The sequence below is a fragment of the Rhinolophus ferrumequinum genome, chromosome 11, assembly GCF_004115265.2.
Source record: "Rhinolophus ferrumequinum isolate MPI-CBG mRhiFer1 chromosome 11, mRhiFer1_v1.p, whole genome shotgun sequence".
Lineage (NCBI taxonomy): Eukaryota > Metazoa > Chordata > Mammalia > Chiroptera > Rhinolophidae > Rhinolophus > Rhinolophus ferrumequinum.
The window spans coordinates 50,376,136-50,403,884 of record NC_046294.1 but is presented as its reverse complement, the minus strand read 5'-3'; the positions used below and the strand labels follow the sequence as shown (position 1 = coordinate 50,403,884).

The following is a 27,749-nucleotide window of genomic DNA, read 5'->3' as shown; positions in this document are numbered from 1 at the left end:
AAACCTCCGTGAGTTTCCATTTCCTCACCTGTGAAGTGGGAAGTCAAGGAAAGACATGGCAAGCGCCTGGTACACTGTGGGGGCTTGACAAATAGCAATCCTACCCCATCTCTCTGCCCTGCACAGGGCGGGAGGGGCAGCACGAAGCTGCCCCGGAAATGCGGTCTCAGAGGCGCCCATGCACATTGGAAGGATGGTTGCTCAGCACTGAAAGGGTAATTCCTGATAATCGCCATCAGCCTGGACAGTCCTATAAAGTGGGCCACCCAGAGGGACTCGCCCACAGGCCCTGGAATGTACTCTATGCTGCTCTGCAGCAGGTTTGTCTGCCCTGATGTGTTGGGGAAGCCACTTATTACGCTGGGGACACGGGCCTGGGAAAGACGAGAGGCTGCTAGGAGAGCAGGGGTGGCCCCGGGCACGGGCCCTTTCCTCCTCCCACACAACCCATGAAGTCCTGACCCTGGCCTGGGAGTGAGGGCACCTACCAGGACCTGCAGAAGCGGCCACCAAAGCACTGATCCGGGAGGGGTTGAGAGAGAGGAGGGAGCCGGCGTGAAATGGGCCGGGGAAGCAGCTGGGGACGATGGACCCACTCTCATTGCTTACCTTCACTGCCCCCAAAAGCCATGTGAAGTAGGCGACATTTTCCTCATGTTCAAAATGAGGAAACTAACTTTCAAAGCACTCAAGGAACCTGAGTGAGGGCACAGAGCTTGTTTGTGGCAGAGTCAGGACTCAAAACGTGGCACCGCAGAACCCTAAGGCAAAGCAACGTACCTACTAGCGGTATCTGTTGGTGGGCAGGGTGGCATGTGGGAAAAGCACAGGCTTTGGGGTCTATAAGACCTGAATTCAAATCTGTGTGACTTTGGACAAATTACTCACCTTCTCTGAGACTTGGGTTTCCCATATATAAAATGGGAATCATACCATCACCTCCCACTGAAGCTCACTGAGTCCTCATGCATGCCTAGCGGTAGAGCACTTGACTGGGGACCCAAAAGGTGGTAGGTAGAAAGATGCTCTTACCCCTCACCCCAGCAGGGCAGAGGTCCCGCTCTAACCTCTGTTGGGGAGGTGGCCCCGGCCTGCCCTCGCCCACTAAGCCCCGGCTTACCCAGCACGAGGAAGGACAGGACCCATTGTAGCACCGAGATGACCTGTAGCTGCTTTTCCACTTTGGACCTATTGAGCCAAGTGACGGAGAAGAGGTCCTGGAGGGCAGAGAGGATACTGGAGCCCGTGCCTGCAACAGAGGGGAGATGTCAGCTGGCTGCCACCCTTCCCTCCAGCCTCAGACTCCCCTACGCCAACCCACAGGTGCCTTCCTAGATGTGAGAGGAGCATGGGCCACAAAATCAAACAGACCTGGGTTCAAACCCCAGCCCTGTCACCCAGTAGCTTTATAATTCTGGGCTGTTCACATGCCTCTCTGTGCCCAGTTTCTATGTGTGTGTATATATATATATATATATATATATATATATATACACACTCAATGGGAATGGTGTCCCCTTAAAGGGTTATTTTGGAGACCAAATTTAGCCTCTAAAGAGGCTAGGGGGAGGCACTCCGTATCTGCCAGTTCTCTTCCCTCCCTTCATCACAATCAAACTCCAGTCCTTATCCTTTATCTGGATCTAGTACAAATATTTAGTCTTTGCTCTCTGTCTGTGAGGCCAAGGATACAGGTTCAACATCCAATGTGCAATGTTTTTTCCTCCAAATGTACTTTGAGCATGCCCCCTCCCTGCCCACCCCCTTCGCCCCAGGGCTCATCCTCTTTCCCAGTGAGCTGAGCCCTCCTGCCTCCAACCCCCAACACCATCAATGCCACCAGCACTAGCACCTTACAGGGATTTACACTTTCAATTTCATCTCAGTGCCCAAAGCTTGGGGGCTTCAGGCAGCCTGGGACACTGATGGCTGCTCCTATGCTTGCTACCAAGCAAGTGCCCAGCCTGGAAGTTAGGACAAGATGTGCTCACTCAATTGGCTCTGTGGCTGTGCCCCCAGGGTGACAGCCTGGACTCCGGCAGCTGATGGGCAGTGGGACCAGATGGCCTAGTGACTGCGGGAGACGCAGCCCTGGGGGTGAGTATGGGCGGGGTTCCTAATCTATACCCCACTCTTTCCGCCAGCTGGACCAAAGGAGTGGGCCACTTCAAACCCCGCGTCTGCTGAGGCCCAACTGCAGGCCCTCCGCTCAACACATCTTTACTGAGTGCCTACTGTGTGCTGGTCAAACATGCCTTCACACCACCCACCCTGGGGACACTAAGTCACAATCTTGTCCTTGAGAGTCTCATGACCTTTCATCCTGGCCTACTGCTGGGAGTCAGTGGGAGAGGGTTTAGAGTCTTATACTCAAGCCTTTGCATTTCTTCAAAATCTGTAGAGCAACAAGGTCACAGCAGAGTTTAGAAAGGGACATAACCGTCATCAGCTGCAAGTCAACAATTGCTTGACTTTTAGTAGGTACACAGGTAACATCAGACCTCAAGACAGACATACCAGCCTTGCCCCCTTTACCTGGTCTAACGGATCAGAGGGAGGGGACTTGGTGCAACAGAAAAGTTCAAACCTTGGTTCCACCCACTATGTGACCCCAGGCAGTACCACGAGGGCGCCCTTACATGTCCCCAGGGAATGGCACACATATTAGGCGCACAGTAGCATCTAACACCCCACAAGCATAACTGGGTTGGTATGTGATTCACAGATACAAAATACAGGTGGTAGTATATGACGCACAAAAAAACAAAATAAAGAGGCTAGGCCACAGAGCCATTGTAGAGTTTTGGCACATACATGCTCCTTCACCCCCTATATAAAAATCCTACGTCACAGGCCCTTTCTACTGCCACACTCATCCTGGAGACTGAGGGCCCTCTGGGGTCAGCTAGAATAGTCCATCGGGACCTCCAGGGAGACTCAGGAGAGATGCACTGACTCGCACAGGGTTACCCAGGCAGTAGAGCCAAGGCTGGAACCCAGGATTCCTGCCCCTTACTTAGGGCACCTTCCTTTCCCCTACAGCAGGTGCCAAGTGCCCACAGGACACAGCAGATCCCAGGGTGGGGTGCAGTCAGGGCCCCTGCCCCGGGGAGAGGCCTGGGGATGTACACAGGGGAGGGAAGTGAGGCCCAAGCATAGGCCTGAACCCCTCCCTGATCCAAGGGCGGGCTGCCAAGTCAGCCCCTAACAGCTGGCTCTGCCACCTGAGCTACGCCAGCTGAAGTGAAGCAGGAGCCTTGCAGCTACGATAGGCTAAGGGGCAGGCAAGTCCCTGCTCTGGGTCTGGGGCCGGCTGGGTGCCCTGGCTGGAGAGAAGACAGAATGGACTCCAGCACTTTCCTACTCAAAGTGTGGTCTGGGAACTGTTTAGAAATGTAGGATATGAGGCCCCAGACTATAGCTACTGAAGCAAAGCCTGAACTTTAACAAGATCCTTGGTCCAAAGTCTCAGGTAGGGCAAGTCTGGGGTGGAGGCAGGGGCGGAGGGAGAAGCTGGGGGCCTCCACCTTCTGCTGGGCAGAGAAGAAAAGGCAATGGAGGGAAGGGCATCAGACATTGTCTCATTGCACCACTTCCTACTGCGAACCAGATCCCAAGGCCAACAGCTTGAGGAGTGCGTAAGAAAAGGGCCCAGGGTCCAGCCCCTGCCTTTGGGTCAGGGCTAACCACTGGTTGTACTCATTACCACCACGTGGAGCTCTCCTGCGTGGGGGTAGGGGCAGGAGGGCATACAGGAATTCCACACTGGTGACATGTCCCCCATTGAAAGACCTGGGTCTGCTCAGCTTATTAGGGGTCTCTCCCAATTAGATAAGGACAGTGCAGGAACTGCAGACCATGGCGTCTCACCCTCAGCCAGATGGGAAGAAGAGGGCCTCGGGGACTCGCACAAGCCCCAGGGCAAGTCAGCCAGAGCCAAGCTTTCCCCACGTTACCCAGTCTGTTCTCAACCAGGCTCTGTCCTAATTACGGCCCACAGCCAGCTCTACAACAAAGTGGGAAATGGAAGACTGCTGAGGAGAGACAGGTGTCCCTACGGGAGTCAGTGAGGGCCTACCTGGAGAGGGCGGAGCCACCACTCTGCGTTCCTCAGGCCTGGGCCTGCGTGGCTGTCTCCTGGCCAGACGATTCCAACCGCTGACCACAGAGCCCAACCCCAGGAGCTGGCCTGTCCTCACGCTGAACCCCGGCCCCAGGAAGCCCCTCTGGACCTAAGAAAGAGCTAGTCATGGCTCCTCTGCCTAGAAAGGCCCTCTTTGCATTGCCTACCTGAGGATCCCCTGACAATGGGAGAAGGCACCGCCTCTTTCAGTGCCCAGACAGGGCAAGCCTTTGGTGAGAGGTTGTCTTTCCTTCTCTGGGATTGTAAACGCTAAGGCCCATGCAAGCCTGAAACTGTCAGAGGCCATGGTACCACCTCTCCCCAACCCCCATGGAGAGAACCTTTCTGAAGATGAAGTCAAGAGAGGCCAGCGGAATGGAGAAATGAGGGAGAAACGGAGTCCTCCCTCCGGGCTTCCACAGCCCTCACCTTGTCCTAACTGCTGATTACAAGCCCATTCTCCTGCCACACCGGGAGCTGCCTGAGGCCGGCCTGGGTCTGATCCACACCTGGGTCCCCAGTGGCCCGCCAGGGCCTGACCCAGAGCGAACACTCAGAAAGGTTTGCTGAGTGAGAGGAAGAGCAGGTCTGCGCTAGCTGGTCCTCGGGCTCCTGGGTCCCTTTCCTGCAGGGCTGGCTGACAGGTATGCTGGCCTCATGGCACACGAAGCCCTGGGAACTCCAAAGCACAGGTATTCTGACACCTCACCAGGCCTGTGAGTTTGGCATCCTCACTCCCATTGGGATGGTGACAAAAACAGCTCAGAGAAGTGACATGGCCAAGGTCACTCAGCCAGAGGGTGGCAGAGTTGGCTCAATTCAACCCCAACTGCCAGGCCTGCCTTCTGTCCCTCTGCTGCAGATCCCCCAAGTTCCTTCTCTCTCCTCCCACGACAAAGTGGAAGAAGGCTGGGAGTGGATGGGGAAGATGAATGACCTGTTTTCCTTTAGAGGAGCAGAGGTGCAGGCATCTTGTGCAGTGGGTTAAGTGGCAGCAGGCCTTAGGGTTCCAGTCCCAGCTCTGCCACCAACGCCTGTGTCCCTTGGCCAAGTCACTTCATGTCTCTGGGCTTCAGCTGCCCCATCTATGAAACTGGGGTAGAGAGAATAAACACTATGATCTCTTCAGCTGCTGGGACTCTGGCGTCCACCCTCCTGGGGACACCATCTAGAGGCTTGCCACCTTGCAACAGCCCTGGTACAGATGCCCAGCAGATGGGAAGTGAGGGTTCAGTTGGGCACCCCCAGGCCACTGCCAGCCCTTATCACCCAGCTGTCAGCACCTCCTCTGCCTTGGCTATGGCTGGGAGGGGTCCAGCAGCAGCTGGTTGGATGCCAATGCTGCAATCGGATGCCACCACTGCCACCACCTGCACACCCAGCCTGTTGGGGTGGGGCCAGCAGGAAGCTCAGTACCGAGCCAAGTCCTAGCTCCAATCTGCTCCTTTGCCACCCTTCCCCCACCCTCCCTCAGCACACCACACTCTCTGCACCCGTCCCACTGCAGCCAGTATCTATTTACTTGGCCATCCTCTTGTGCCAGCGTCTCCTGGATGCCAGGGCTGATACCTGATTCATCTGTGCCCAGAGCCCTGTGTACAGGGCCTGAGAGAGAAGGAGCTCATAGAGGTGTCCTACGTGAATGAGCAAACCCATAGGTCCCAGAGGCCGCTGAAGGCCTGGATGCCCACGTTAGACTGGGCTGCCTGACAGGACGGCCCCATCCCTGAGGACCCCGGAGATGAGCTGGGGCCGGGGCGTACGGGGAGTGAGCCACTCTCACCCTCCCCGAGCAGGAGTTTTCCCACCTGTGATGGTAACAGAACCGCTACCTACAGATATCTTTTTTTTTCATGGAGGTAGACAAGACAGGCTGTAGAGTGAGCTGACTAGTCCCATGGAAAAAAGTCCTCAACAGCCAATTCAAATAGCTGCTCCCGGACACCATTTATTTCACACAGCTCATTTGCTTCTAGATTTGGGGAGGGCAGAGGGTTTGGAGCCGCCAGGGAAGCCCAGAGCACGCTCTCACACTCAGAAATTAATCCCCTCCCCTTATGTCTATATGGGGCGTCACTGTTCACAGCACTCCCCAGGAAGGCGGACAAGGCAAGGATGGTCAACCCCATTTCACAGAGCAGGAAACTGAGGCAAGGCGACTCCAAAAGAGGTTAAGTCACTTGCCTGCGGTCAGGGTGTAGGGGAATCAGGACTCGAGACAGGTATTTGGGTTCTGAGTCCCTCATTTCCATGATGCCACGCTGTGGAGGGCTAGTCCCCACTAACCAAGCTAGTCCACACCCAGTCTTCAGGGACACACCCTCAGCTAAGGGAGGGCTGCGTGCTCTGCCCCACTCTCTGCCCCGAGTCTAGTGGGGACAGTCTCCTGTAGACTGGCTGTGCAAGGAATGTGAACCCCCACCCATGCGTTGCCACCAGCTAAGCTCTCACAGCACCGGGGCCACACAGCCCTCAGTCCCAGGCCCTGCTTGGGGTGGGGGTGGGTGTCTCTGTGTCTGGGCACCTCCTTGCCCCACATCTGATAGCAGAGTGAGCAGGGAGGTGTGCCCAGGCCTGATGAAACCAGGGCTTCCTCTCACACACGCCTGAAGAGGCAGGGTCTGACCTCAGATCGCCATCACCTGAAAAAGGTCCCTGCGCCAGCTCTGCCCCTGCTTCGCCTTGGGACCTTGGGCATGTCACTTAGGCGCTCTCAGCTCCCGTTTCCTCATCTGTTAAATGAGGACAATCATCCCCCCTCACAGGTTTGTTGGGAAGACTAAATGAAGAAAATGCATTTGGTACTCGCTGGGTAATTAAATGGTAGCTGCTGTCACTGTTTCCACCATCAACAAGAGTGGGGCGAGGTGTTAATCAGGAGCAAACACCAAGTTGTGTGTGATGAGAAGGGGGAGCGGAACAGAACGAGGGGAGTCACCAGGGAGGCGCTACGGAGGTCAGGCGGCCTTGGCAGGGCCCTGAAGACAAGTTCTGGGAGGCAGAGGAGGAAAGTGGGTACTGCGGTTGGGGGCACCGGCTGGAACAGGCTCAGGGGGACTTGTAAAGAGGAGGCAGGCCCAGAGAGATGTTCTATGACCCAGGCGTGGGGTTCCCGTTTACCCCAAATGAAGCTGAGAACAGAGAAGCTGGAAAGGGCTACACTAGTCAAAAATGGCTTCCAGAGGATGCGGGTGGGGACGGAGAGAAGACTTGCAGCATGGAGCCCTTAGCAGGTCGCAAGCACTATACTAGCCACTGGGGAAAGAGCAGTGGACACAGCAGCTGAGGGAGAGAAAGCACGTACACGTGGAGGTATGATGCAGTGTCAGGCAGTGAGGAGAGCTACGAGGAAAAGTCATTGGGGGGTAATGAGCTACAGAGAGGGGCCTGTGGGGAAGAGGCCCTGAGCATGGCCAGCCTCCACGGGGAGGCGCAGCACACGGGACATGCCTCTGCACGGCCCACACTGCGTCCTCCACCCACCTTCGCTACTGGCATCTGGGGAGGCAGCGTACCAGCCTCAGGAAGCTACAGAGGACGGGAAGCTGGGAATCAAGAGAATCTGACCCCTAACTCGCAGGAAGCCTAGCCTTGGTGAGTCACCTCCTGTACAAGCCTCAGTTTCCTCATCTGTACAGTGGAGCTAATACCTACCTCGCCAGACTGTTGTGAAAATTAAATGAGATAATGTATAGACAAGAGCTTCATAAAAAGTAAAGTCCTGCATAAATGCTGGATAATTATCAAGTGAGCCTCGGTGTCCGCTCCTGTCTAATGGGTATAACAACCCCTGCCCTGCCCTGGAGCAAAAGTGTTGGCACCAGCAGACTTGGGATTCAAACCCTGGCTCTGACCTCTTCCCTGCAATGAGGTCCTGTCTAAAACTCAGTGTCCTCCTTAGTTATGCTCCAGAACTGTTGTGAGGAATCCAAACAACTTATGGAAAAGGAACAGTGTCCAGCACATCTGTTAGAGAGCTAGACAGATGCCAACAAGATCACACGGCAGTGAATAGCCTCCAGGGGTTCTGTGAGTGAGTCATTCTGTTCAGATCCCCAGCCCCAAGGATGCCCTTGGGGCCCACCTGTGACCTTGGGCAAGTCCCTGAGCCTCTCTCAGCTTGTTTTCTCATCTGTTAAATAAGCTCTGCCCTGGGCGGCAAACTGCCAAGTGGACAATGAGGAAATCGCTCCAAGCTACTCCACAGGCTGGCTATAAGTCTGCATGGAGGCAGAGGAAGGACATACTGATCCCTGGCTGACCCTTCCAGCCTCAGGGAAGTCCAGGAAGCTAGAACAAGTGCCAAAGAGATGCCACATCTTCAGGGCCAGAGGCAAGCTCTCTTCCAGGCCCCCCAGGTAGATTTCAGCAGAAGTCCACACCTACGATGAAGGGGCCGATCGTGGCTCTGGATGGTCATGCCCATTATTTTAAAGTCCGAGTCTAGGGCTGTGCTCCTGCAAAACTTGCACGTGAAGCTGGCCCCACTCTGCGTGGCCCATGTGCAGCCAGACACTCTTTCCCTCCAGGAAGTCTCCCCACATTCTTGGCCCTGCCTCCTGTCACCGGCCAAGTCCAGTCTGGCCGGTGGTTCAACACCAGACACGCACTGAGCGCTGGCCCTTTGGACCTTCCTTACCCTTTCAGGCTGACCCTTCCGGGTGGAAGCCTCCCCCCCGCACCCCACATGCCCCACCTCACCCCTCTACTCAGCCTTTCTCATTATGGGAAAGAGTGTGCATTTGCTTGCAGGGACCGTGTCTTGTTCCTCTGGGAGCCTGTGCCCAGCAAGGGGTCAGGCAGAGCTCGCTCAATGTTTGCTGAATGACTGGACGCTCAAGGGGACCGAGGTGAACAAACAGGGCCTGGACAAGAAGAGACAAGCCCAGTCCACAGCTGACTGACCTGGGCCATGACAGAGGGTCAGATGGAGCTTCCTGGGGAATCAGGAGGGAAAGGCCTCCTTTCTGCTGAAGGGGTAAAGGCAGGGGCAACATGGGGAGGCTCGAGAGGGAGGGAGACGAAGGTGGAGCCCAAACATTCACAATCATTCAACAAGTGCTTTCTAAGGACCCTTTATACCCAGGTGCTGCACCAGGGTGGGAGGGCACAGACCCTGCCTCTCTGCTTCTTTGGCACAGCTGGAGGCTGAGCTCTTTCCCGGGACCACCCACCCCAGCTATGACAGCCCCAGGACACAGGGCTGTGAATACTCAGGCAAAGAGAGCAAGACAGGGTCAGGGAATTCAGGAGGCCCCCAACCCAGCCTGCAGGATGCTCTCGGGGGTGCCTTCCTCGAGGAAGTAAGGGGTCAGATGAGACGTAAAGGATGAGTAAGAGTTTGCAGGCTGACGGGAGGGAGGTACAGGGCCAGGACCCCAGATACTGGAGTCCTGCAAATGGCACTTGCAAAGGCCAGGAAGGGAGAGAGCATAAGTCTGAGGAATGAACTGTAGTAACTCAGCCAGGCCGGAGCAAAGAGACCGTGAGTGTGAGTCTAGGTGAGAAAGTGGAAAGGGAGCCATGACAGATCGGGAACCCCAGGCCTAGGAGTCCTGGACTCACCCCTGAAGGCCAGGAAGATGGCTACCCACTTCTCTCCTTCCCCCCACCGACCGCAGATGGTGCCTACGGGCTCCAAGGCAACTGGCCAGCCATTTACCTGGTCCCAACACACTGGTGAGTTCTTTTCTGGAAAGATTAATAAGCCCCACTTGAAGGGTTCTGTTTTGCAAATTAGGGGTCCTTAAAGCAGGGCCAGCTGGGACATCTGGCCCCAGGAGGAAGCTAAGCCACCGGGAAGCCAACACAGAGGTGGCAGGTATGCTGGCTGGGAAGCTCTTGGCACGGCATTCAGGACAAGCCGATGCCTGCTTGGTGGTCCCGGGGCCTCCTGCAGAGGATCGAGGCTTCCTGAGTAGCCACAGATATGCTGGGCCCCCAGGCCTCCTCCAGTTTTCTCCAGGTCTCAGTCTCCCCACTGACACTAAATGAGGGGTTTGGGTTAGATCAGCTGAAGTCTGAGGCGCTGACAACCTGGGCCTTCTGTGCTCTGCGAGTACCTACTACTGAATTTCTATCCACAAAGATCCCCCTAAAGGGACTACAAGCCCCTCCTTGGGCTCCTCCAGAGACCTGGATTTTCAAGTACGTGGTTTTCATGGAGTAGGGAGAGTCTTGGAAGGTGAGGTCAAGGAAGTGGGGCTCTGACACTGGAACTGCCACCGGGACCACGAAGGTGATTGCTGAGGACGCCCGTGGCCTGCTTTCCCCACCCCCACACATTAAAAAAATAGCTTCTGACACATTAAAAAAATAGCTACGGAAGTGGGAGGGGTTGCCATAGCAACACCACCAGCTTGTGGGTGGCACCAAGGAGTCCTCAAAATAGGCCGGTATCACAAGGCATGAGCAAGGGCGGGGAGCTAGGTTCTCCTGTGACGCTTACCTGGGCCCCAAGCACGACAAGAGCCCATTTTCACCAGAGCAAGAATGAGGAGGAGGTTGACCCCCAGGGTCCCCCACCCCAGCAATTAGGGGCAGGATTCAAATCCCATTCCTGCAGCAGAGCTGAAATGAACCCGAGGGGGCCATCTCAGCCAACGCCCCTCACTGTACAGAGGAGGTCCAGGTTCCAAAAGGGCAGGGTCTTGCCCAAAGTCACACAGGAAGCAGATGCAGAGTGAGGCCCCTGGCCCTTTGCTCAGGGCTGATAAATCTGCTCTAATAATGAAAGAAATTCACGTTTCCCTCTTCTTTGATTTGCCCAAAGGGTTTGTGGGTTCAGCTTCCTTGGGTCTGCAGCATCCCCTAGGCAAATTACTCTGATGATGCATCTGCCCATTTTATAGATGAGGAGATTGCGAGTCAGGAAGGGGTCGTGGCTTGCCGAGGCTGCACAGCAGTTCAGTGGCAGAGCAGGGGCTGGACAGACCCCAGGCCTGTCTCCTCACCCCAGGCCCTCAAATCCGCCAGCAGCAGCTCCATACCAGGAGCCCCCACAAGTGCACCCGCTCTCAAATCTTCCCCTCCAAGATGGGTGTAGGTGAGCCACTCCGGGGCCTCGATACAACAGCCTTTGTCTCCCTTAGCTCTGCCTCTCAGCATAGCAGGACTTCAGCCCAGTTTGTTGACTTGGAGACCCTGCAGGCAGACTGGCCCTCCCACCCAAATCTCAAGCCACTGTTTATGCTGTTCCCTGTACCTGAATGTCCTTGCCTGCCTTGCTAATGCCTATTCATCTTTCAGTATGCGACTGAATGTCTAACCCAGGGGGTTTGGCTTCCCCACCCTCACCTCCCGCCCTCCAGTTCCCCTCTTCCTGCCCTGTCACTGCGTGGATCACTGTGCCCCATCATCTTGTATCTACACCTCCCCCCCACCCCCGCCCGCACCATCTCACTTCCTCAAAGGCAGGGACCAGGGCTGACACACAGGAGGGGCTCCATCAATAAGCCCAAGGAAGCTTACTGGACGCCCCAGCGCAGAGCCTGCCGCTCTCCATAGAACTGGGGGCCTGCTGCATGTGTCGCACAGGATAAATGACATGGATACCTCAAGCGTCACAAGTTGGTTTACAATGCGCTTTCCAGTCACATTCACTCAAACTTTCACATCCTTGAGAGTTTGAGATTTCTGATCCTATTTTCCATACAGAAGGAGTGACATCCCCAGATGAGAAGTGAGACACCAGCCATGTCCCAGAGGGAAGCCTGGGATGGAATTCTGGCTCTCTGTTTTCTAAGCACTGGAAGCAACAAGGGGACCATGGTGAGCCCGGCCCCACCCACTTGGTACTCAGCCCTGGAGCCACCTCCTCCAGAGTTTGTGGGTGTCTCCAGGGCACGGAACAGCTGCAGCCACGGCACCCAGCAGAGGCAGGCACAGAGGAAGCCTGAGGAAGGCCTGAGGAATTATACTGAGGCTAAAAGCAGGGCTTCCTGCCAAGAGGAACAGGGCCGTTCTCAGGAGGGTTGAGGGCCCATTAATGATTCATTCATTCAACAAGATATTTACTGAGCACCTACTACATGCCAGGCACTGTGCTAGATGCCAGGGACACAACACTGAGAAAGACAGACAAGGTCCTTGTTCCCAAGGAGCTGATATTCTTATCCAGGACACAATGGCCCAAACTGAGAAGTACACATATTTTAGGTAATGCTAGGACTATAAAAAAAATTAAACAAGCTGTGGCGACTAGGGGGCAGATCTCTGGGTGACGTGGTCAGAAAAGGCTATGGGAGGAGACTGAGTGATGAGAAGCCAGCCATGCAAAGATCTGGACAGAAGACGGGCAGTACACGCAGAGGCCCTGAGATAGGACTGAACTGGTGGGAAGCTGCAGGAAGAGGAAAACCACTGGCAGTTTGGGGGTACAACATGGGAGGCGATGAAGTCATGAGGTGGTGGGCGCTGCTCGCACAGGGCTTCCTAGCCATAAGCAGGAGTTGGCAAGGTTGGAAGTATGATGAGGGGCAACTGGCATTTCACCAGGCATCAAAGCTCTGGGGATTTATGGTGTCTCTATCCATCAGGGCAAGCTGGCACGCAGAGGGGGGAGGGAGTTCCCTCAAAAAGCTTGGGAGGGGTGATCTGCCACCCCCATCACGGAGACTGGAAGCGGCTGAGCACCTACAATGGCCAGAGTCCTGCGCCCAGACCGTCGCCGCCTCACCACACTTCTCTCTTGGTTTAAGAAAGCAAGTCACAGAGTGGGAGGTGAATCTGGGTTCGAAGCCTGGCTTTGATAACTCTGGACCAGTGCCTTCTCTCTGGGGCCCTCGGTGTCCCAGCTGTAACATGAGGGCTGGGCCACATCCAGCATTGACAGACAGCTACGATTTTATGACTCAAGCACTGCTGCTGAATGTGGGGTGGGAGGCTGGGGGTGGGACAGGATTTCCACACTAGCCAATGACTCACCCCGTCTGCTAACCAAACACTACTCGTGGCCCTCCTTTCCCAGCTCAGAAGAGCCCTCAGGAGCACCAAGAACCCCAAAGTGGCCTCTGCACCTAGGGAAGTGGTACAGCCGAGAGGGAAAGCTACAAAGAACTGGGGGAGAGGGGAACATGAGAGTGATCCTGTAATTGAGGACGGGGTTAGGTAGCCGTCAACCCTCAGTTCCAGAGTTATCCCCCAACAATCCAGCCTCTTAGTTTCACCCCCTACCAACTACCTGCTTGCATATCCCCCGTGATGGGGAGCTCCACCCCCCCACACCCCCATGAAGAGCCCGCTGCAGTCCTCAACAGCTGCTAGAATTCTTCCATGACATCAAAACCTGCCAGCCATCATCCCACTCCTGTTCCTGGCCTGGCTCTTTGGAACGACACAAAACAAATCAGCTCAGAATTTTACTGGGGCTGCCACCATCTCGTGCTGAGTTGTGTTGAACCCTAGAAATATATGCAGGCGTCAGAGGACTCTGACCTAAAGAGCCTCCCATCCAGGGGCAAAGGCAGGCATGCAAATGTGACGAAGTCTGCAGCCTCCACCCTGGCACAGGATAGCCCTTCCGAGGTTAGAAAATACCAGCAGAGACTTCCGCCTCCTCCCAACAGACACCCACCTACCCACGCTCCCACAGCTGGTCTTTTCTTTTGGTCAAGAAACCAGACACCAAGGTATCTGTTTCGATCTCTTACCCATCACAGGACTTCCTTTCACAGAATCCATGGGCTCTCCTTGAATATCGCCACTAACAGGGTGTTCACCACCTCACAACAGTGGAACCTTATCTGCAGAGGCAAACCAGGCCATTGGGGAGTGTCCGCAAAGACCACAGATGTAGAAAGCAGGTGTAGTGAAGATGCCTCGATAACACAAAATTTGCTTTGGCACCCTCCCCTACCTCACCCAGTCTTTCACCAAAGTAGATCCCAGAGAGTTAAAGTGATTGGTTTGGTTTCATAACAGCCCTTGCTCCATCCTGTGATGGAATTCCTCACAGCCAATTAAAAAAAAAAAAAAAAAAGTGTTCCCCCCTGAAACTAATTATATTGTATGTTAGCTATATTTTTACTAAAAAATCTATTTTTTAATGTTTTCAAGATCTTATAACATGGGGAAATGCTCCTGATGATACTAAGTGACTTGCTCAAAATCATTCACTAGAAGTCCTCCTGAATAACAAACTCTAGGTCAAAAACATGCGAATCAGGACCACTGGTTCCTGGAAGACACAGTTCCCAGCTGGGGACAGCAGGGGCGACGGAAAGGGATCTCGAGGAAGGACTAGCACAGAGAGCATCCCTGGCCCACCCCTGGGAGACAAAAGCATTTTTAAAAGCATGAACATGGGTAAGTCCCTTTCTTCCCCTGTTACGGGCATCAAAGGACACAGTGAATGGACCGGCACCCTTAAACGAGAGAAAGGACTGTCAGGCTATTGGGCAGGATTCACGGGCAGCCAAGGCTGTTTGCCCCCCGAGATGGCGCCAGTAGGTCAGTACCTCACCAAGGACAACAAGCAGCACCCAGACCAAAAGGGGCAGTCACAGCGACAGTCAGACAGTCCAACAGGGAATACCACCAGTACCCAGGACGTGGTTAAACTGCGATACAGCTCCAGGGGGGGTTACCTTGTAGCCACGAGAATATTCAGTGATTTTGCGTAACAGAAAAAACACTCATGATGGAACATCAGGAGGCAGAAAACAGGATTCAGAACTATATCTACAGCATGCCCTCAATTTCATCTATATAATGTATATAAATGATAAAGAACATACTAGAATGGCACTAGGAAGCTATCTTTGGATAGTCGATACCAGCAATTCTTATTTTCATCCTGTTTTTCTATATTTTTCAAAATTCCAATAATTAGTATGCTTTATTTTTATAATGAAAGTGGGTAGAGTAGGCGATTGTTAGTTACTAAAGAAAAACCCTAAGTAGGACAGGTTCAGCAAGGAGAATAAAGACTTAGGGGGAGGGAGGATTCAAGCAAGACACATTCAGACCAGCACAGTTGTGATAACTTCCCAGGGTCTCCCAGGTTCGTATTTAATCCCACGGCCAAGGCATCTGTTTAAGAAAACCTTGGGCAGTTCATACCTTCTACAGCCTCAGTTTCTTCAACTACAGGTGGGAGGTGTGAGAGGTGGAAGGGACGCTCTTCCTCACGTGGGAAAAGCGCCCAGTGAGTCAGTGAAGGGCCCAGTTCCACACTGGTGAACCAGGGGCATGGGCCACACTGGAGGGCACCCAGGGTCCTCTGCTCACCTTCTAAGTGTGCCAGGCTCCCAGTTGCTGCTGAGTGGGCCCCAGAGCCTGGGCTGGAGGATGGGTGTTGGGTAGAGGGCAGTGCTGGCACACCTGTCCCAGCCAGACATGTTCTCTGCATGGTGGCTGTTTCAGGGGATTGCAAAACCCTTGCCACTCTGCCCGATCCAGTCTCTCCCGCCTGAGTCTGCCTTGTGAGGAGAGGGGAGGGAACTGCCAGCGGCCACCAACCAGGCTGGAGGCTGGAGAGGAGTTGTCAAACACCACCCCCGTCTCACAGGTGATTAAAACGAGCTGGGGGAAGGGAAGTGATGTAACAGAGGTTGCAAATACTGATGAGTGTCAGGGAATGAACCCCGACTTGACTATCACGCCGGGCTGCCTGGGAGCAGACGAGGCAACCATTCTTCTTCCCAGACACCGGTGATCTATGGGGAGCGGGGATGGCAAGCTTTCATAAACGAAAAGGGGTTGGGACCTCAACCCACAGCGTGGCCAGTCCTCCAGCAACGTACCCTCATTATAAGAACACGCTTCTGCTTGCCTCAGTCCTTCATCACAGCCTGTCCTGAAAACCGTGCCGCTTTATACCCCCAGGAAGAAAATCCGCAAGGCCCTGCATACCCCCCCTCTTCCAGACCCTCACCCCATCGCCCAGAGCCCTCACGTGACAGCACAGACCCTCCATTAAAGCTCTCACTCCGGGCAGCCTGCGCTCGATGCTCACCTCGCAGGACTCCGGAGTAAGCGGCTATGAAGGTCTTCATGCCGACGCTGCTGCAGGTCACGGCAGTGCGGGAAGCCACCTTACCCTCGCGCCCCTGGCCCATACCACGGCCGCCGGGGCCAGGGCTTCGCGCTGAGCACGGGAGCCCGGGGACGGCGCGGACGCCGGCTCGGCTACAGCACAAGCTGCTGAGGGCCGGCTGGCGGCCCGTCGCGGCCGGAGAAACACCAGGAAGAGAAGACCTGCGTGCGGCCAATGCGCTCGCCGTTTGGAGCGCGGCACTTTATAACCTCACAAGGGGGCGGGGCCCGACGCGAGCGGAGGCGGGACCGCCGTTCCAACCCGAGGTTCTCCCCACTTGTACCGGGGAAGAGCGCCGGGGCTTGGCTCCGCCGGGGGCGGGGAGGGGTGCCGCTCTGTGCGGCTGAGGTAGCAGGCGAGAGAGGCATGGAGGTCGAGCCCCCACTGCGAGAGGCGCGCCTGGTTATTCCTGCTGGAGCTCCCTCTGTCTGCCCCTCTGCCTCTCCCCTGCGGAGAGTGGTACAGTCCGGCTGTTAACGTGGGCCAGGAAACCGAGCACGTGCAGGGCACGCATGGGGCGTGGAGACGAGGGGGGCCGGGGAGTGCTGTGCGTTAATTCTTTTGGCAAGGCCCTTCCTTGGCGACAGATGCTATGGTCCCGCCTCCGGTCAGCCAGAATTAGTTAGGTTAGGGCTGGGCTCCTAAACCACACAAGCTGCCTCTACCTTTCCATCTGTTTAAGAAACACCACAGAGCATCTATCTAGACACTGATGAGTGCTGGGGATCCAGCCCAATCAACCCAGGCCCTGCTCTTGGGATGCTCACGGTGGTGGTGGTGGTGTGGGGGGTGGTATTGGCTGAAGACAGCCACACACACATTCTGGTAGCAATGCTGGGACAAGAGAGAAGGCCCTGCCTTGGGCTGGGGGCACAGTGCATTTCCCAGAGTAGTTAGCGCACAGCAGCTTTGGAATGACACCTGGAGTCCAGTTCTGGCCCTGCCTTTCTTGAACGTCAGTTTCCATATCTATGCAATGGGAATAATAATTATTTTGTCAGGTGCTTTGAGAACTAAATGAGGTTTTATATATATATATATATATATATATATATATATATATATATATATATATATATAGCATACTTTCCAGGCACATAGAAAGTGTTCCAAAACTATTTTCATTGCACACTGATGAGTAGTTTTGTAGATGGAAGGTTTGGGCGCAAGGCAGAAGAACAGGCATAAAGTCTTAGAAAAGCCAGCATGTTTGGGGTAGGGCTAGGGCACCTGGAGTGGCTGGAGCTCAGGCAGCTGTGGGAAAGAAGGCTCGGGCTTGATCTCATGAAGGTCCTTGAGTGCCACTCTTGGGACATTGGGGTGGGAGTGGAGGTTTTGGAATGGCTTTGAGTCAGGAAATTACAGTGGTCAGATTCGTTTTTAGAGTCCTCCAACCATAATGGGGACTGGATGGGAGAGGCTGGAGGCCAGGAGGGCAGTGAGGAGCTGCAGGGGGCACCCCAGTGAAAGGGGTTGAGCCCTGAGCTAAGGCAGTGGTGGAGGGAGTGGAGGAAAAGGCCTGGTCTAGGGAAAGGTGTAGGAGGAGGTGAGATCTGCTGGACTGTGGTGGAATGACTTATTGGATGTGGAGGGTGAGGGAAGGGGTGGGGCCAACAAGCATGTCAGTGGAAAGACAGATTTTGGGGGGCACAGTTTGAGCAAGCTGGTTGTGGGGTCAAAGCATAAGAGAAGAGGGAGTCTCTGTTGTTGAGGTCTTTACCATGGGGGGGGAGGAGCATGACAGAAGTCATCGTGCCAAAGCAGCATGTGACAAATGCCACTGATGGCACCTAGAAACACTTCTATGTCTTCAGCCTTCTCAAGGCTGTAGGAGGAAACCTCACTGAGAAAATGTCACTGAATCCTGAGGCATGAATTGACCAAGAGTAAAAGGAAAAGCATTCTAGGTAGACCATGTGGTGAGGCTCTGAGGCTCAAAAGAGCTTGGTGTCTTTAAGAAAACTGAGGGAAGGCTAGTGGCATACCAGGTTTGTGGGGAACATGGGGGCTGGCATGTGCAAAGGCTGGAAGTTAGGAACAGGTGTGATGTATTTCCGGATAAAGCAGAGTGCAGCCAGGTAGGTGCTGAAGGTACCACTGGATTCTTATATCCTCTCCACAGAGGTGTTTTTGGGTCCTCTTGGAGGCAAGACTCCTGATAGCCTGGAAGGACCCCAGATCAGTGTGTGGATGTGCCTACTCCAGAAAGGTCTCCTGTGGAAGAGGCCTTTGGCCGGAACCCGTGGCCCACCCGCTCACCTCATAGTGTGATCTGAGAGGCAGAGCTTAGGCTGGGAGGCAGAAGACTTGGATTCTGGCCTTTCTTCTACTACTGATTTGCCAAGTGTCCTTGGACAAGTCATGAACCCAGTCTAGATTTCAGTTTCTGACTCACGAAACAGAAATGACAGTTCCTATCTGGCCGACTTTATTTGAGTATTTGAGGATTGAATAAAATCACAACATGTAAATGGGTGTAACCAGTGTGTTACGAAAGTGAGATACTATTATCTTAAGTGCCAAGACTTTGGGTCTCCAAGGCCTCTTTGAAACATTAAATCCTAAGTTCATCTACTTCAGCAGCTTTTTCCTGTGCACCTTCTTGGGCCTGGCTCTCATTGGGACATAGAGAGTTATCAGACAGAGGGTTATCTTGCCTTCAAGGAGGCACAACCGAGAGATGGTGTCCCAAAGTCAGTGGTTGCAGCCAGACAGCCACGCTGCAGTGTAGGGGAATGTGGGAGGCTGTGCTCAGTTCCTCCTGTGCTGTCACACTGTCTGTCTGCTGTGTCTGCCTCTCTGCTAGGTCTGTCTGCTGTGTCTGTGTCTGCCTCTCTGCTAGGCCAGGACCTTCCCAGGTGCAGGAGCTTCATCACTCTGTGTCCCAGTGCAAGCCTGGCTCTGATTGTGGCTCTGATGGTGAACTGACTGATGAATGTGTACAATTAGAGTCTTGGACAATGTGCTATGGGAGCACCAAGGAACGATGGTAAATTGGGGAGGTTGAGAGGAGATGACATTGCCTCTGGACCTGAGATGATAGGTATGATTCTGCCAGGCAGAGAGGAAGGAGAAGGGTGTTTAGGCAGAAGCCTGGAAATGGGAACCATGAACAGCCTGGTGGGGCTAGAAGAGGGACACAAGCAGGGGAGGAGTAGGACATGTGGCTGGAGTAGGACATGTGGCTGGAGAGATCGACAGGGACCAGACCTGAACGATCTTTAATCCAACCAAGAAGCTTAGGCTTCATCCTGTGGGGGTCGAACCAAAGGAGGGGTATGAGCAGAAGAGTGCTTTGATTAAATTGGAAGATTAGAAAGATCAAGTGGGTTGGCCCGTGTGGAGGGGGGTGGGGCTTGGGGAACTGGGCAATAAAACCTATCCTGATTTGGGCTTCTCACACACACAGGTGGGAACACCCACCAAAGGATGCAGAGGGAAGTCCAAGGGCTGAGAGGGGCCATCACTTGCTTCTGAGCCACCTCCTGCTGGCCTCCAGCTGCCAAGCCTATGGCTACTGCTGAAGCAATTTGGTCCAGATTGGCTTTGGATGGAAAACCAGAGCTAGAATTAGAGTAGGAAGTTTCTTTCTGTGTCCAGGACTGTTCTGTCCTGCATGAGGTAAGCATGGGGGTTCACGCCAGGCACTGACTTCTCCTGGGCCCCCCCTCCCCACACATCCTGCCATCCCTACATTCCTGTCTGTAATGGCCTGCTCTGCTCCTCCAGCCGGCATATAAGCAGGACAGCTCCAGGATCTGGGTCACCTTTCCTTCATCATCTCCCAACCCAGCCCACAGGTCCTTTGGCCAAACCACCAATAGAGAGGTCAAGTCAAGCTGTCAATCAGGGCTTAACCCTGGGGAAGGTGGGGCTTCACCAAAGATGGCACGTTCCCAGCTTCTGTCACCAGTGTTATGCTGGCATTAGGAATCATGGGTGCAGCTTTGTAGTTTGTGAGAGGTTGGACAGTTGCCCCCCTGAGACTCCTTGCGGTGATGGCAGGTTTAGCCCATTCATTTCACAGATGAAGATGGTAAGGGGCTGACCTGAAAGGCAGAGGGGACACCTGCCCTAAGACAGGCACAGGGCGAAAGGCAGAAACAAACGTTTACCCAGAACCCTGCTCCCTGCTAGGCCTGGGCCTGGATGAGCTTATCCAGTCCTTTGTAAGGGGTGATTATCAACCCACTTTGCAAATGAGGTACAGAGAGGTGAAGTGACTTGTCCAGGATAACACAGTGAGTAAGTGGTAAGGCTGGGATTCACACTCAAGTCTTTCTGAGCTGCAAGTCCATGGCTTTCTCTGCCTCAAGGCTAGAGAGAGGGACCACCCCACACAGTGAAACTACTTGACAAAAGCAAATTCCTATTCATTACCTCCTTTAAACTTCCCTCATAGCCCTGTGAGGTGATTCCCATTTTGCAGTTTGGAAAACTGAAGCTCAAGGAATCAAAGAGCTTGCCAGGTATCAGTGCTGGGGCTGGGATTTGAGCCAGTTCTCATGTCCTGAGGCTACGGCTAGTCTGGGCCAAACTCATTCCCAGTGCTCAGCTCACTTGGAGGGTGGGAGGGCGGAAGTTATGGCAAGGGGGAGAGCCTGGCATGGCCTGCGGTCCAGAAACTACTCACCTCCTCCTTCCCCATCCAGGAATTTGTCAGGCAGGGAGGCTTCATGGCATGGCTGCACCTGTCCTGGGACTCTTTCCCTCCTCTTCCAACCCCCTCTACTGCCTTCCTGCTGAGACACTTGACCACATGCTGCTCAGTCATTAGGGGCCAGATGGTGTACAATCTCAGGCGCCAGGCTAAGGAGTCTGGACTTTGTCGTCAGAGGAGTGGGAGCCATTAAGGGTTTTAGCAGGGGTCACATATGGTCAGTTTTGTCCTTTAGAAAGACACTGTCCAGGCGAGAATGCTTTCAGCTGTCACCTCCATGGTACCCTTCCTGACTGCCTCTATCCGGGATTAGTCCCCAAAAGAAACAACCCATCTGTAACTGGGTCATTTGAGGAAATATTAACACAAAGACCATTTGTAAAGATGTAGGCAGGGTATAGGGAAAGCTGCAGGGATGGTGCAGTACCCCAAGGCTGCTGACATTGTGGGAGGATGTGGCCTGAAGGGCAAGAGGAGGAGGCCAGGTGGGGTAGCTGCTGTGTGGGGAGGGCTGCCTGATAGAAGCTGTGGGCACAGGAACCCACAGTGACGTGGCAGTCACTCTCCAGTCACTCTCCGTTCCTCCCTCCCTCCAGTCTTTTGCCAGGGCTTCCCATTGGTCAAAGGATAAGGGAGCCCAATGATGCAGTCCTTACAGAGAATCCAGGAAGAGGGTGGGATAGAGAAAAGTGGAGAGTGGGTCTGGGAGGTAAATGGATGGTACATAGCACACGGCCCCAGGACGCCCCTCTCCCACCTCTGTGCTTCCATCAGACCCCTAGCTTTTCTCTTTCAGAGCACCTATAACTTTTAACGTTTGCGTACCTCTCTTGCTCAGGAGAAGCTACTTGAGGGCAAAGGTGGAATCAACGTGCTCTCTGTGCCCAGGGCAAAACACTGGGCCTGGCTCCCGGGAGGGATTTGATCATGTTGGAAGGAAGAAAGGGAGGAGAAAAGGGAGAGAGGGTGGGCGTGAGGAACGGGAGGGAGGGACGGGAGAGATGACAGCCTGAAGTAAAGTGGTGGCAGAGCAAAAAGGGAAGGGAAGATTGGAGAGATGCTGAGGCCCTAGAGTCTCTAGGACTTGGGGACATGGACATGAGGCAGAAGGCGCAACGGGATGATCAAAGATAACTTTAGGTTTCAAACCGGGAGCACCGACCGCTCAGCTCTATGACTAGGCCTTGAGGTGGCCTTGGGCTCTATCATTTGTGACAGGTCTGGCTAACTGGAGAGGAGGAGGGCTGAGACCCTTGGGAGTCAGCCATCAGAGCAGCTCTGGCCCCGGTTTAGAATGTTCTGTTGCAATATGTACAGAAGGTTCCCCTTTCATCATTCTGTCTGCAGAATTCTGTCTTACTCAACTCTCCCGAGACCTATCCCCTACGGAGAAGAGGAGGTAAACCTTACACTGCAGATTCCTCCTCATGCATTCAGTGTTCATCTATTCTTATGTCTGGCCCATGTTTCCTGAGACTCCCTGTCACAGGGGTATCAGGCGGGGTCTCAGCTCCCGCTCCCCACATAAGAACGCAGGACACGGTGAGGCCAAAAAGGAACACCCACCGAGCCATAGGTAGGGGAGTCATACCACTATATTCTCGCTGGCGGCACTATAGTCTCACTGGAGGCTGGATCCACACTGTCCGCTAACCCGCCATCCTAACTGCAATCCGCGCTTGCCAGCTCAGCCACCATCTTCTTGCTAGCCCCCATTTGCTGCTAGCGTAGCCATGGCAGTTATATTAGTGGCCAATTGGCTAACCGGCTACAGCTGATGGCCAACTAGCCACAGACGACGGCCATCTACTACCCGAGTCAGTACCTTTCCACGTGAGGCCGGGAGCCTGGAAACTGCTCTCTGGGGCTCTGTCCCCACACCCTCTTAGTCCTGTGCTGGTCTGGGGGTGCAGTCTGCTCTCCAGGAACCTGCATTCTGGTGGAAAAAACAGACTCTTAAAAGACAATTACTATGTGTGGTGATGGATGTTGACTAGACTTACTGTGGTCATTTTATAATATACACATATATCGAATCATTATGTTATACACCTGAAATGAATATAATGTTATATGTCAAATATATATCTCTTAAAAAGACAATTATTATTCAGCAGTGCTTTCCCCAGCTTCCTTTATCAGTGAACCCCCTCCTTTAAATGCAGCCTTGTTCAGAAGCGTGAGGTGACACACGTGATGGGGGCTGCTCTGGTTCAGCAGGGGTGGTCCCAGGGTTCTACATGTCAGCCTCTCACTTGTCCAGCACCCCACATCCAGTCTCCAGGGTTCTGGGAACACAGATTGAAACTCTCTAAGTACAGAATAAGTGCTGGGACAGGGAACTCGACTCACTGAAGATAGAAGGTGCAGCTGATGCTTGTTCCACAAGGAGCAAAGTACAGCAGCTGGTGAGCTAGGACCCGGTCCGATCCATCTTACTGAGCAGGGGTTCGGGACACGTTTGTTAATACATCATTTTTATTTTAAATATAGTCAATATGCCTAGACAAAGCACTTTTCCTAATCCATATGTGCTCACACCCTGACCTGGGCCCTAGACTAAATAAACCCTAACCTTGCCATATGTTAATGTTGCTTACTGTGTTCAAGCCTCCATTTCCCTATGCTCCATCCCAATGGGAATAAGTAAAGTACCTCCTTTCTAGGGTTGTTGTAAGGACAAAAACAATACATGTAAAGTGCCCAGCGTAGGGACTGTCATATAGTACTTGACAAATGTCATAATCAATTAAAGTATTATGATTGAAAATAAGAATTGGAAAGACAAGTTTACCTGGAGATGGAACAACCTGTCCAAAGGGATTTAAACAAACATTCTGGGGGGAGGGAAGAGTAAATACCCAGAGAAACCAGTGAAACTAGAGAACACGAGACATGACAAATAAACAGGCATCTCAGCCTGGGAGATGATCACAACTCCCGAAGGAAAACCTCAGCGTGAGCGAAGGTCCTGAAAGGAGTGGAGGCCCCGTCAGAGGAAATTGGAAATGTCGTGTGCGGGTGGTGTTCAGCTAGAGAAGCCTTGGGAGACTGGAGCGGGGCTAGAGCAGCTCGGTCTTTTCCTAAAGGAGAAGCTGCAGATTTCATGAACTACAGCAGGTACTGACAGGTGCTAAACTTCAATGAACATTTACTATCCGCCAGTTACTACTCTAGGTACTTTTCATGTGTGGATTTATTTAATCCTTATAGCAACCTTATGGGGTAAATACTATAATCAGCCCCATTTTACAGATGAAGAAATTGAGGCACAGAAAGATTTTTAAAAATTGTCCAGGGTCACACAGCAAACAAGGGGCAGACCCAGGATTTAAACCCAGGTGTTCTGGCTCCAGAGTCTATGCTCTATAATAGCTGCAAAATCCTAGTCAATTCTATATACTTTAAAGGCTATTTTGGGGCCCTTAAGAGAAGGAAGCATCAGTTATGGGGAGCTGAGGCTGAGTCACTAAGATGAAGTGGCATAAATGCACCAATTCCCTCTTCAATGGCCTCACTAGCTCCCCAAACTGGCCGAGGCCTAGGCCCTGAACGTGGAGGATGACCAGCAGCGCAGTGTGGTACCTGCCAGGGAGGAACAGCTGTCCCCAATAGTGAGATTTCCTAGTGACTCCAGGCTCCACCCTCAGCTTAGCCTTGTAGGGCTTTTTGTTTGTTTGTTTGTTTGTTTGTTTGTTTGTTTTTAATCAGCAACCTGCACAAGGATTTTGAAACAGCATGCAGGAGACACAAAGAAGGGAGGGAAAGCAAATATTTTCCATGAGCTAACAAAGATTAGAAGACTGAAAACTTGCAGAAGAGAATTGAATCTGACAGGATGAAGCTGAAGAGGAAGAAATAGAAAATCAGGCATTGGCTAATAGTGTCTCAACCTCTTTCTTTGTATCTTTGGCCTCCCCAGGCTTTGGGGTGTGGTGGGTTGTGAAACTGAGTAGGGTTGGGAGTTCTGATTAGGCTGACCCTCTGTGGGAGGGCACACACGTTCATGGGCACATCTAGAAACATACACACGGACACTTCCACCTTCCACATGCAGGATACAGTTCACTCCATCCCTGCTGCTCTGGCCATGCCATCTTCCCTTGCAGAGACAGCTTGAGTAACCTCTTCACTGGCCCCCTGTCTCCAGCCTTGTGCTCCACAGTGACCCCTGGAATACACAGTCCAACCGTTTTCTCCTTTGGCTCCCAGAGCTCTAAGATAAAGCCCAAACTCCTTAACTTAGCGTTCGAGGCCTCATGTGATCCTACCCCAGTCCCTCTCCAGCTGCACTCCACTCCTTTCCCTGTCAGCCCTCTCTGATATGGATCCAGCTCTCTGGTCACATCAGGTCACTTGTTGTGTCCTTGAAGGTGCTTTTCTGCTTCTGGGTCTTTGCTCATACTGTGCTCTTAGAGTAAAGTACCCTTCCCCCAGCCTCTCCTTTGCCAAGCCCTGCCCATCCTTCCTAGCTCTATGCATCTTCCTCCAAGAAGCCTTCCTTACAACTAAACCCACTTAAAAAAATTTTTTTTTTTTCACTTCAACTTTAACCCGAAGACCTGGGCTGTTGGAGGTATACAGGGCAGGGTCCTTGCCATCTAGAAGTTCACAGCTTGGAAAAGTGCATAATTTGGAGAAGCACACATTTTGGACACACAGTTTGTATCATAATTTCTCTGTCTAGATTCCTCCCTCTCCCACCTGACTATAAACAGAGACAAGGCTGATTCAGAGATCCCAGCATCTACCACAAGACCTGGAACAGGGAAGACTTCAGAAAAAATATATTGACTTCCTCAAGGGTAAGCACTGGATCTTATTAATTCCATTGTCCATTCCCTGTCTCAGCAATCATGTGTGCTCGAAGGACTTGGAAACTATAGTATGGGATCCAGTATCACATCTCATTTACCCAGAATACTGGTTCATCCATTTATCCATTTATTCACTCTTTCAATACATTGATCACTCTGAAAGCTTGTAGAAGAGCATTGAATATAATCAGATGAAGTGGAAGAAGAAGAAATAGAAAATCAGGGCTTTGCCAAGACCTACATAGGCACTGGGGATACAGTGGTGGGGAGAAAACAGGCTGCGTCCTTGCCCTCCTGGAGCTTTCGAAGTTCAAGGTCAAATTGAGAAGTGAGAGTACAGTCCTCACTGGAGTTTTCAGGGAAGGAATCCTTTAGGGAAGAAACCAGAGACTGATATGAATTTAGCTCTGAACTTGCATACAACATTGTACATATATCCTGTTACTTAACCTCACAACACTGGAGGTATGAGTTCACAACCACCTTAAAATAGAAATGAAGAAATTGGGGTTTAGAGAGGTAATAGCCAGCTAGAGGAAGAGCGGGGACTAGAATCTTGGTTAGTCTGATGCCAAAGCCCTTGCTTGTTCTAATTCACCTGGGCACCTGGGTGGAAGGGAGGGGCGGGGGAGTGAGGAAGAGAAGGAGAGAGAGAGAACCTGAATCCAGGTTTTTAAACACCGCTTCAGTCCTGTACTGGGATGGTGCTTGGAGGTGGCTTGGACAGGGAGGATAGCCTAAATCTGGAAAATCTGGGATTTTTCCAACACTGCCATTGGGCAATCCCCAGAATTAAGTCATGGTTGTCACTTCCTATATCACTGCTGTTGAGAAAGTCTCAGATCTGAGATAAACTCGGGGGAATTTGAACCTGGCAGATAGCCCAGCATAGCCTCTGTCAGGCCAACCCCCTTGGGCCTAGAGTTTGGACACTCTGTGGCCCACACTTCCCCTCTTGTTTGCCCAAAACCTCAGTATGATACCAGGCACAGGTGGAGAAGAAAGGGTTTGGCCACTCTGAGAGCCCTCCATTAGGACATTTAAAGATATCAAATGTATTGGTATAAAGTTGTTGATAATATTCACTCATTATCCTTTTAATATTTGTGTCAGGAATATTTTCATCCCTGATATTGGTAATTTGTGCCTTCATTCTTTTTCTCTTGACAGGTCTGACTAGAGGTTTATTAATTTATTTTTCCAACAATAATCTTTGGTTTCAATGATTTTCTCTGTTTTCAATTTCATTTAGTTTTGCTCTTATCTTCATTATTTCCTTCCTTTGGCCTGTTTCAAATATTAATTTACTTTTCTTAAGTTTAGATTATTGGTTCTAAGCTTTTCTTATTTTCTAATATAAGTATTTAATGCTATAAATTTCCCTCTGCACACTTCTCTAGCTGCAGCCTATAAATTTTGATATGTTGTGTTTTCATTTTCATTCAGTTCAAACTATTTTAAAATATCTTTCGTAATTTCTCCTTTAGTCCATTGTTTATTTAAAAGTGTGTTATTTCCAAATATTTGGGGATCTTTTTGTTATTGATTTCTAGTTTGATTCCATTTGGATTAGAAAACATATTTTACATAATTTTAATTCTTTTAAATTTGTTGGGGTTTGTTTCATGGGCAGATTATGATAACATGGTCTGTCTTGGCAATTTTTTTCCCCCCAAATTTTTAATGTGCACTTGAAAAGAGTGTTTGTTCTGTTGATGTTATATATAGTGTTTTATAAGTGTCAGGTCAAGTTGTCTGATTGTTATTTTGGTGCTCTTGTAACTGTGTGATTTGCTGCGTACTTGTTCTATCAGTCACTGAATGAAGAGGTGAAATTTGAAGTCTCCAACCATAATTGTGGATTCATCTGTTTTTTTCTTTCAATTCTGTCAGGTTTTGCTTCATGTATTTTGAAGATCTGTTTTTTGGTTCTGTCTATTTAGAATTATTATGTCTCCTTGAAAAATTGGCCCCTTTGTCATGATATGACATCCATCTCTATTTCTGTAATATTTCTTGTTCTGAAATCTACTTTGTCTGATGTGAATATAGCTACTCTAACTTTCTCTTGATTAGTGTTTGATTAGTGTTTGCATGATGTAACTTATTCCA

The 27,749-nt window shown here is 52.1% G+C and overlaps 1 protein-coding gene across 2 annotated transcripts in view; it reads right to left on the bottom strand.

The window, feature by feature from the left end:
- Positions 1-16,348, bottom strand: part of DGAT2 (diacylglycerol O-acyltransferase 2) — a 32,198-nt gene extending 15,850 nt beyond the window's left edge. The window contains exons 1-3 of one of the 2 annotated variants that reach the window (XM_033120122.1): positions 16,080-16,348; positions 13,774-13,866; positions 1,121-1,249 (exon numbers count right to left, since the gene is read on the bottom strand). In XM_033120122.1, coding sequence (XP_032976013.1) covers positions 1,121-1,249; positions 13,774-13,804 — 160 coding nt within the window. In that variant the 5' untranslated portion in view covers positions 13,805-13,866; positions 16,080-16,348. The remainder of the gene's footprint in view (positions 1-1,120; positions 1,250-13,773; positions 13,867-16,079) is intronic. The other variant, XM_033120121.1, reaches the window with a different exon arrangement.
- Positions 16,349-27,749: the final 11,401 nt, after the last annotated feature.